Genomic DNA, 11,365 nt, shown 5'->3' on the forward strand with positions numbered 1-11,365 from the left:
TACGTAGCACTCGGGGGGATAAACGATTGTTTTAATTATTGTTTTAATTGCTGAATATTATATGGTTTTTGGTTTAAATTGTAAAGTAAAGTTACCGTGCAAATATGCTACGACGTTATTTGAATATTCATGAAGTTTGTTGATTCCGCTGCGAGTTAATTGTTTAATTTGAATAAAGTGATTTTTGAGTAATGATGCAATTGCCGTTTTAAATTTCTGTGCTATGTATCTATGTGAAGGAAATTAAGCCATAATTGTTTTGAATGACGAATATGTGACATCCTATTTCATCGTATGAAAATTTTAAAATACTCTAATTTTGTTTATAATTACCGGGTAGATTTGGGATGTTACACATGGCGTGTATGTGAAGACAGATACAAGTGAATGTAAGATTATCCTTTGTCTATATGTAGAGGATTTGTTGATTACGAGCAGCGACAAAAAGTGTATTTCTAAGTTCATGAGTGAGCTAATGAAAGAGTTTGAGATGATCGACCTTGACCTCATGACATACTTCCTTAGTATTGAGTTTCACAAGTCCAAGAAGGGACTGCTCATGCACCAAAGAAGGTATGCGCTTGAGATTTTGAAGAAGTTTGAAATGGAGCATTGAAATCTTACCATTACATCGGTTGAAACAAGGTTACAAGTGTCTAAGAATGAGGATGAGAAAAAGGTGAATCCAACTCAATATAAGAGGCTGATTGGATCCTTCTGTTACTTATGGAATATGCGATCATACTTTGCATTTAGTGTCAGTATTGTGAGTAGATTCATGGAGAGACCAAGGGTGTCTCACTTGGAAGAAGTCAAGAGGATTCTACGATACGACAAAAGATATATTGGCTGCAAAATTCTCTTTCTCGCAGCGGATACGGGAAAAAAATCCAATTCACTTGATTTTACCGATTCAATTGGTGGGAGATAAAGATGATCGAAAATATACATCTGAATACATATTTATGTTTGGTGGAACACCAATCTTATGGTGTTTGAAGAATGGACCAGTAGTAGCACTCTTGTCTTGTGAGGCTCAGTATATTGTCGCATCGTTGTGTGCGTGCTAAGTCGTGTGGCTAATGAATCTATTGAAGGAGTTGGGTTGCGATGAAGGTGACACTTTAACGCTCTTGGTTGATAACATTTCTGCTATAAACCTTGCTAAGAACCCAATTGCACATAGGAGGAGCAAGCATATCGAGATGAGGCTTCACCACTTGAGAGAGCTTGTTAGTGATGGAAGATTGAGATTGGGATATTATAGAAGTGAAGCCAAGTGGCTGCTTTGTTTACTAAGGGAGTCACAATTGAAGTGTTCAAGAGATTGAAGATGAACATGCGCATGGAAGACTTCAAATACTTGAATTAAGGTAGTGTGTTAAGTGGAAGTTGACAATTCAAGTGTTCTAACCGGTAACCATGAACCTGTAACTGGTTACATGCATGTGAAAAAGTCAAATAAGTTGAAGAAAACGGTTATGCATTCGCAGTAACCGGTTACCACTTTTAATATTTTAAGATTTTTAGCAGCGGTAACCGGTTACCGGTTTGAGTACCCGATTACATACACATAATTTAGTTTTTTTTAGCTATTGTTGTGTACCAATATACTTCTAATTGTTTAAATACCTTAAAGGTATTATTATCAATGTTAATGCAAATATACATTCTCATTATCAATTATATTCTTTTTCGAATTGTCTATCCCTCTCTCTTACTTTCCACGTTCAAACCCTAAAATTTTACCAATTAAATGATTTGAAATTCTAAGAACATGATGTATCTTACAACATCCCGAAAATAAATCATCCATTTAATTCTAAGTTATTAGATGATAAATTGAATTATCACCTGAATCATACGTCCACATACATTATGCAAATATTATTATCCATACACAATTCTACTTTTTCAAAAAAAGGCAAAAGAACAACTCTAATATTTTCTGCCTATAGTTTATTGATACTTGGTTTTGCCATAATAAATGTAACACTACATCTTGACGACAACTTTCACACAATTGGGTTGTTTCAATAACTCAAATCCTTTGTTTATATCTACCAAAGAGACCTCATGTGTAGAAATTTCTTCAAGAGGAAATTCCTGTAAAATTGTAAATAATCAAACACTTCAATAAAGAGTCGTTTCAAGATTTTAGAGACACTATATTTGTCGGATGTAGTTTACTTATGACAAAATAAATAAATACTTTATTTAACCGTGACTAATATTTTATAGAATCCTATTTAATCAAGTCAAAGTTCCTATGTGATAAATTTAAATCTAGTACGGTAACCCGTCTTACACATTCTCATACACCCTCTTACTTAACCAAAGTTCAGTCATAATAAATTTAGATACCCAGACGTCCTGAAAGACTACCATGCTCCTAGTTCTATATCTCATTTACAACGAAAAAAATGAGATTACCTGTTTTTGACATTTGTGAGCAATGATGGAAAGATCTGATTTGGCTTTTATACCTCCAAAAACAGAACCTTTTAAGGTTCTACCAAACTGAATAGCACGAACTCCTAACGGTACAACAGGTTCAGCTCCTATTCCAACTGCAATTGTTTTGCCTGTTCCCTATTTACATCATGTATACAAAAATTTAGAACCACAAAATTGGAATCAAATATTAGAAGGAAACTTGTCCGCAAATCCTATCTCAAATGACATAATACTGCGAGGTTGAACACTTGGTCAACACCCTCACCAGCGTTCAAACTTCGGTACTCACGATTGTCTGTGTAAATTTCCACTGATTACCACTTTGACTACAGATAAAAAAAAATACTTATGAGACAATATTAATTACCATTTTTGTGGCTTCCATAGATTCAGTAACCAAAGATGCAACACCTGTGCATTCAATACAATAATCCACACCCGTTCCAGTTAACTCTTTAACCAAATCAGAAGCAGATTTATCAGAAACATTACTATTTATAAAATGAGTCATTCCAAAAGCCTCTCCTTTTTCCTTCTTCATCTCATTTTTGTCAACACCAATTATCTTACTTGCTCCCATCATCTTGGCTCCACTTATCGCCTGCATGCAAACAAGCACCACAAATTCCAAGTCAAGTTTCAATCAAGATAAAATCAATGATGAAATTAAATGATTATTTTTCAATTTTCATACCCCTAATCCAACAGCACCAAGACCAAAAACAGCTACAGTTGAACCAGTTTCAACAATGGCTTCTTTCCAAGAAGCTCCGTAACCAGTTGAAAAACCACATGAGATGAAACTAGCATAAGGTAGATTAATGGTTGGATCAACTTTGACAAGGTAGTTGATATCAACAACCACATACTCTGACCATGTAGCACAGCTCAAAACATGGTACAGTGTTTGACCTCGTACAGACAACCTCGAAGTGTTGTCCGGCATTAAACCAGTCAGTCTCACAGGATGTGTCAAACATAAATTTGTTTTCCCTGAAACACAATTCTCACATTCTCCACACTCTCCTATGTATGTCGGAATTATCAAATCACCTTCCTTTAGATTCGTTATTTCATCGCCAACACTCTCTACAACACTGCACCATTTACACAAGATTCATAATCGAGATATATGTAAAATTACTATACACAAAAAAAAATTATTGGAGCATGCAAGTTTTACCCTATTCCTTCGTGTCCAAGTGCTAGAGGAAACTGATTCTGCAAATGAATTAATAGTAAACAATTTTATTATTAATACTTGATACTGTTGTTCACTGTTTTTATGATAAAGATCAATTATATGGACGGAAATCGCGAAAGTCTTTACACGACCATAAGTGGGACCATTATTTAAGGATAGAAATGATGTGAGTAACTAACATGTGGAAATCCTTGAAGACTTGAGATGTCTGTGTGGCAGATACTGGAACACAGCATCTTAACACGAACTTCTGTTGCCTTTGGTGGATCTACTTGAATCTCTTCCACAGTCACTTCCTTTCCTACACCCCAGCATATAGCAGCTACAATATTTCCAATAGAAATAAATATATGAATCATAGAAATTATGTTATTTATGAGTTTATGAATGATCTGATATACCTATAGTACGTACCTTTGCATGTAATAACCTGTTTGGCTCTAGACATTGTAGATAGAAATTTGAAGTTGGGTTGCAAAAAAGAGAGAGAGTGTGGTTTGCTGGGATGCTACTGTGCACTTTCTTTTATAGCTAGAAAGGAAAGATTCATGTTTTGTTAACTTCTTGGTAAGAAAAGTAGCATGTTACATGTTTGTGATTGAGTTGCCAAATGCGAAACGTAAAAGCTGGGCTAAATAAGATGTATTCAATTCAACACCAAAAAGTAAAATGAGTACAAATGAAAGTTCAAAGTTAAAGACTTAATTCATATAAATTTTTAATATAGTCAAATCATTAAAAATATTTTTTTTAATGATAATTATGTCAATGATTCTACATCATTGTATTTTTATTTGTACCTTCTAGATTTATCAAAGTGCATGTAGAAATCAAAATACTGAAATAATACAAAATCAATTACTAATACTAAGTACTAGTAACAGGCAGTTGCTTTCGCACGGGTTGCGGTGAGGATTAAAATTGTGAACCATAAATTTAAAATTTTAAAAATAAAACAAAGAAAATTTAGAAATTGTACAACAATTTGTTTATTTTGAAACAGAGAAAAAGAAATAAAATGAATTTGTTTCTTTTTTAACAAAAAGTACAAAATATTAGAAACTAATCATTAGTTGGTTCGGTGCTGATTGACATTAGACTTGATAGGAAGAACTACAGACTCTTGAACCAGACTAAACTGATGGTGAAAAACAAATTTATATATATATATATATATATATATATATATATATATATATATATATATATATATATATATATATATATATATATATATATATATATATATATATATATATATATCCGCAATTGCGATAATGTGTTTTGAAATATACACTTATCCTAATAATTAGGTATTATTAGGTATTTTTTGTATTTTGTTTTGGAATATACACTTAACTTAATTATTAGGTAACTATAAACTGAATATACACTTAACCTAATAATTAGGTAATTATAAACTGAAATTTAAGTGAAAAAAAAAAAGAAAATAGAAATAATAATTACAGATATTAATGCAGTAATCATCAAATGAAAATAACGATATAAAAAATTTGTTTACTTAATTTTAATTAGGATTATTTAATAAGTATGATGGTAAATAAAATTCTTATTATTATATTATAGTAGAAAAATGACTCAGGCTTATTAATTTAAATATTTTGTAGTAAATTTAAAAAAAAAATTGAATTGTTTGAATATACCACAATTATGTTTGAAATGTTGAATAATTAGGAGTGAAGTTATATAAAAAATAATAAAATAAAATCAAGAGTTAAATAGAATTAGTATAATTATTTTAGTGTGCATTAATTAGAATTCTAATAATAAGAAGCTGAATAAATAATTTTAAATGATAATTGTAATTTTTAAATAAATATTTAAAACACTTACAAAAATGGTATTTAATAACGGTTGGAAAAAATATTTTAATCACGTAGGTCCCAACGTTGTTATGTAGAGTAGTAAATTTGTTACTTACAATCACGGTCCTAGGACCGTTGTAGTATACTAGAAAGCACACACGATATCACAACGGTTAATTAATTAACTAAACCGTTGTGTTAGAGTTAAAGGCGCAAGTTCTCAACAGCGACATTTTGGAGTTTATATTATTCTAGCGTTCAATATACAACCACAATTAATTTGTATAACCATTGTCAAAATATATGTTGTTTTTAACAAATGAATCATATGCTTTTATAAATATACACTCATTTGTGAATTGAATATCAAAACTTGTATTACATTAATGACACAATTTTATTAAGAACCAAAAAACCTACAATGTACAGACGAGAACATTAAATTATGCATAAGAAGGAGTTGAAAGAATATCAAAGAAGGGAAAAAGAAATTTAAAAGGATAAATTAGATGTACTTATCCAACAACTCGAGGTAGCTAGTCATCTAGAAATGTTAGAACAAGATTTGTTCTGATCAATATTCTTGTTTTGATGATAACAATGTATATGAATTTTGTATAAGATAATGTGGTACTCTAATCCTTTACATTTTCCAATTCAGGAATTATATAAGGAGTACGCACAATTCAGCGCCAGAAGCACTGAATCAGAAGGTTCAAGTATGCAACATCAGAACATGCTCTCGCAAGACATCAGAAGATGGTCAAGCAGAATCAGAACATGGTCTATGAAGCATCAGAAGAACATGAGATCAGAAGCAGAAGCACTGAAATTCTTATGGTATCACGCTAAAGCACTTCAAAGTCAGAAGACAAGAAGATGCTCTGCACCAAGCTGTTTGACTCTGATTATTCAAACGTTGTATCTACAAACATCAGATCAGAAGCAAGTACAAGATGACAGGCTACGCTGACTGACAAAAGGAACGTTAGAAGCTACAAAAGGCAAAGTCAGTAGAAGCAGTAAAAGCAAGGCTCGAGGTAGTTGACAAAAGAGTGAAACATTAAATGCAGAGCTGTACGGAACACGCAACGCATTAAATGCTCCCAACGGTCATCTTCTCAAACGCCTATAAATAGAAGTTCTGATGAGAAGCTCAATACACAACTCTTGCGCAAAAATACAGAAACACTGTCAAATTCAAAAGCTCTCAAACTTCATCTTCAACCTCACTTCACTTGTAATATCTTAGTGAGATTTAAGCTTAGAACTTAAGAGAAATATCACAGTTGTGATTATAGCTTTCTAAGAAGCATTTGAATACTCTTGTAAACATTTATTTTACATTGATTTGTAAAAGGTTCCTAGAGTGATCAAGGTGTGATCAGTAGACTCTGGAAGACTTAGAAGTTTCTAAGTGTTGACTTCCTAGAGTGATCAAGGTGTGATCAGTATACTCTAGAAGACTTAGAGTGTTTCTAAGTGGATAACCATTGTAATCAAGATTGATTAATGGATTAAATCCTCAGTTGAGGTAAATCACTCTAAGGGGGTGAACTGGAGTAGTTTCGTTAACAATGAACCAGGATAAAAATATTGTGTTCATTGTTTTTATCTTAAGAGTTTTTAAAGTCACAGTTATTCAACCCCCCTTTCTAAGTGTTTTTCTATCCTTCAATTGGTATCAGAGCGCCGGTTCTAGGTGCAAACACTTAACCGTGTTAGAAAAAGATTCAGGAAGAGAAAAACGCTATGGCTGATATTGTTACATCCACTTCTACTTCAAATAATAAACACAATAATGGAAATGGATATTCTAGACCACTAGTATTTGATGGTGAAACTTTGAATACTGGAAAGATAGATTGGAAAGTTACCTCCTTGGTCTAGATGGTGACTTATGGGATCTTCTTATGGATGGTTACAGACATCCTCTAAATGCTAGAAGAGTAAAGATGTCAAGACAAGAAATGAGTGATGATCAAAAGAAACAATTCAAAAATCATCACAAGTCTAGGACTATTCTGCTGAATGCTATTTCTCATGCTGAATATGAGAAGATATCAAACAGAGAAACTGCCCATGACATCTTTGAATCCTTGAAGATGACTCACGAAGGAAATGCCCAAGTCAAGGAGACTAAAGCTCTTGCACTAATCCAGAAGTATGAAGCCTTCAAGATGGAGGATGATGAAAAAATTGAAACAATGTTCTTAAGATTTCAAACTCTAACTGCTGGATTAAGAGTACTTGACAAGGGATATACAAAGGCTGATCATGTCAAGAAAATCATCAGAAGCTTGCCCAGAAGATGGGGCCCAATGGTGACTGCATTCAAGATAGCAAAGAATCTGAATGAAGTCTCTTTGGAAGAGTTGATCAACGCTTTGAGGAGTCATGAAATAGAGCTGGATGCTAATGAACCTCAGAAGAAAGGTAAGTCTATTGCATTAAAATCTTTAAATAAAAAATGCACTAACGCTTTTCAGGCTGAAGAAGAAGATTCTGAAGAATCAGAATCAGAAGAAGAAGAAGATGAATTGTCCATGATCTCCAGAAGGGTAAACCAACTCTGGAAGAGAAAACAAAGGAAGTTCAAGAACTTCAGAAGTTACAAAAAGCATGAAAGAGGAGAATCTTCTGGAATCAGAAGATCTGACAAAAAGAAGGTCACGTGCTTTGAGTGCAAGGAGCCAGGTCACTACAAGAGTGACTGTCCAAAGTTTCAGAGGGAGAAGTCCTAGAAGAAGTTTCAGAAGAAGAAAGGTATTATGGCAACTTGGGATGATTCAGATTCATCAGAATCAGAATCCGACTCTGAAGATAAGCAGGCAAACATTGCGCTCATAAGAAAAATTTCAGTTCAAATGTATTGCTTTAAATTATATTATTTTTTATTTTTAATATATTTAATTTATAATTGTTTTTGTATTTAACCACATCAATATGTATTGTCTGGATCCGCCCCTGAAAACAACATATTTCCTCAATTTTTAATATAACTAAGGAGGAAAACAACTCGGGACACGCTTTGAATCTCAACTATTACAGTTTATGTTTTTACTTCTTTATAAGTGTAAACTTAATGATCTATCCCTTCGATTTCAGTAATAACTGAGTGATAAAATAATCAGATTTTACTATATAAGCATTTTTTTAGAAAAGATTTTACCCTAATCCTTACTTATATGTAGCCGCCTCAAACTCGTATGCATCATTCTTTGCGATAGATTACAAGACAGAAAAAATCTTCAATATTCTTTTATCCTTGAACAAAACATTGTTTTTCCCTTGCAATGTAACTCACATAATGGTACTGATGTTGCTGTATTCTTCGAACAACTCTTAGTTAAAGAAGATTGAAAAAAAATTCTATGATAGATTGCAAGTACAGAAAATCATTTTTGCTTCAAGTTAAATAAAGAAGAGAGTTCAACATTTGAAAAGATTAGAAGTTGGTTGCATACAACATATGCAACAAAGTCTTGAATTACAGTGACGATGATGACTTTAAATTTGTTAAATATTTTGTGCAAACAATGCAAATCTTAAAAAAAGAGATAATTTACCTCAGTTTTCTTCTACTATCGATGGTTAAATATATTTTACCACAATTTTTGTCAAAACCAAGGGAATAATTTTGGCATGATTTTTAGGATATTGATCAATGTCCTTAAACAGATCTTTGTCGTCAATTTCATGACTATCAACGCTTAAGACACTATCATTAATAATTCGCGTGAAACATAGAAAACTTTATTATAAAAGCAATCTGAATATCTAAAAGAGCATTATGAATTCTAGTTTGAAGTATTATGAAGTGCTTTAAACTATATACATCCAACACTTTAAGGTTTTCCATGAAAAAATCTCTACGATGGATTGTAAGAACAGGAAATTATTTGGCTTTAAGGTTTATGTTCTTATATATTTATTTGAGCATAAATCATTTGTTTATCCAACACTTTATTGCTTTATTTTAGAAACAAATGCAAACAAAAGCAATTGAAAATAACTTGGTATCCAACATATGATCTTGCCCAAAATTCAAAGATTCGAAAACCTAACATTTTATCTTCACAGACATATTAATTTTTAGAGTGAAGGTCCATTTTAGTCCCTCACAAAAACTGCAAAGGTCGGATTAGTCCCTGAGAAAAAAAAAGTCCATATTAAATCCCTTACAAAATTTAACCGAGTCATATTAGTCTCTCTACTAATATTTTTTTCAAACCGGTTTTTTTCTTATTTTTGAACCGTGACTGGACTGCCAGTGAAGACCCATTTTAGTCCCTCACAAAAAGGGAGAGTCCAAATTAGTCCCTGAGAAAAAAAATGTCCCTATTTAATTTCTTACAAAATTTAACAGAGCCATGTTAGTCCCTCTTTTAATATTTTTTTCAAACAATTTTTTCCTATTTTAAAATCGTGACTGGACTCCTATTTTACGACTGTTGATTTGAAATTATTTGTGAAGGGATTGTAGATAAATCATTGCAATACTACGATGTTCTTTTTTTTTGTTGGGTTTATATTCAGGCTTATGGGTGGGTGACTACGGTTTTTCTTGTTATGTATTCTTGTGTATTAGGTGTTGTTATTGTTTCTGTTGTTAATGATCATTTAGGAAGGTTTAGTTCTGCTGCTGGGATGATTTAGAGTAATTTCTTACTTTTGTAAATAATACTTGTAGCGAAAATAATACACATGATATGTTGGAAAAAATTGGTTTATACCATATTCCTTAGGTTTTGATGATAACAAAGTATTTAATGAACAATTAGGTATACTAGGTGACCCAACTTCTGGTGAAAACTCAGACTCTGAAGACCATGTGCAAAGGAACTTAACCTCTGATCTGTACTCAATTTTTGAAAGCAGGTCTATCTTGTCAAGTCCAGTCACGATATAAAATTAGGAAAAAAATCATTTAAAAAAAATATTAAAAGAGAGACTAACATAGCTCAATTAAATTTTGTATGAGATTAAATAGAGACTTTTTTTCTTAGAGACTAATTTGGACTCTTTTTTTTGTGAGGGACTAAAATGGGTCTTCATTGGCAGTCCAGTCACGGTTCAAAAGTAAGAAAAAATCGGTTTGAAAAAATATTAGTAGAGAGACTAACATGACTCAGTTAAATTTTGCAAGGAATTTAATAGAGACTTTTTTTTTTCTCAGGGACTAATCTGACCTCTGCAATTTTTGTGAGGGACTAAAATGGACCTTCACTCTAATTTTTATTTTAATATTCTATGTAAACAATGTAATATTCTAGATAAAAAATTTTGTTTGCAAACTAATTAATTTGTTAATATTCTGTGTAAAAAATGTAACAAGTATTTTTTTAATAAAACATCTATCTCACCCCTCGATTTTATTGATAAACCGAGATGTATGTTGCACTAGTTTTGAAAATGATAAATATGCAGATGTTGAGTTTCAAACTCATGTGCAGCTAACTAATCCCTCGATTTTTTATTAATTGAGGGGTAAGGTGACAGTTTTTCATGACGCCCTTCATTATCGCGCTTCTATAACCAATGTTAAATGCATTTCGCGTCCGAGATAAAACGTGTTATTTATAGTAGTGTTAAGCAAATTCAATTGCTTAGTTAGAATATCGATAATATATAAAATGGACTTTCAATAATATAAGCATAGTTGTAAGTATCAATTTCAGATTGAAAATTGAATACTCTAAAACCAAAAAAAAAATCAATAGATGTTGAGATATTTTCATAAGAACCCATTAGAAAAACCTGCAAGGTAATATAATATTCAATTTCACAAGCAATAAGACCATCAAAAGAAAAACAAAACATATTAATAAGCTTATACATATTTGTGTACAATTTTTTTAATACTATTTCATTTCCT

At 31.9% G+C, this 11,365-nt stretch overlaps 1 protein-coding gene across 1 annotated transcript; it reads right to left on the bottom strand.

Annotated features, from left to right (window-relative positions):
• Positions 1–1,772: 1,772 nt before the first annotated feature.
• LOC131631289 (8-hydroxygeraniol oxidoreductase-like) lies at positions 1,773–4,319 on the bottom strand. The gene is made up of 7 exons (XM_058902088.1): positions 4,076–4,319; positions 3,841–3,983; positions 3,641–3,678; positions 3,152–3,554; positions 2,825–3,058; positions 2,434–2,592; positions 1,773–2,106 (listed from the first exon to the last, which is right to left on the bottom strand). The coding sequence occupies exons 1-7, from the start codon at positions 4,107–4,109 to the stop codon at positions 1,996–1,998; spliced, it is 1,122 nt and encodes a 373-aa protein (XP_058758071.1). The 5' UTR covers positions 4,110–4,319; the 3' UTR covers positions 1,773–1,995.
• Positions 4,320–11,365: the final 7,046 nt, after the last annotated feature.

Source organism: Vicia villosa, unplaced genomic scaffold (genome assembly GCF_029867415.1).
Source record: "Vicia villosa cultivar HV-30 ecotype Madison, WI unplaced genomic scaffold, Vvil1.0 ctg.000799F_1_1, whole genome shotgun sequence".
Taxonomy (NCBI): domain Eukaryota; kingdom Viridiplantae; phylum Streptophyta; class Magnoliopsida; order Fabales; family Fabaceae; genus Vicia; species Vicia villosa.

Excerpts from the sequence above, each read along its gene's own strand:
- LOC131631289 (XM_058902088.1), bottom strand. The coding sequence starts at position 4,109 with ATGTCTAGAGCCAAACAGGTTATTACATGCAAAG. Across the intron at positions 3,555-3,640 it reads CTTGGACACGAAGGAATAGG|TGTTGTAGAGAGTGTTGGCG; the intron begins GTAAAACTTGCA and ends TAAATGGTGCAG. Across the intron at positions 2,593-2,824 it reads CTATGGAAGCCACAAAAATG|GGAACAGGCAAAACAATTGC; the intron begins GTAATTAATATT and ends TGATGTAAATAG.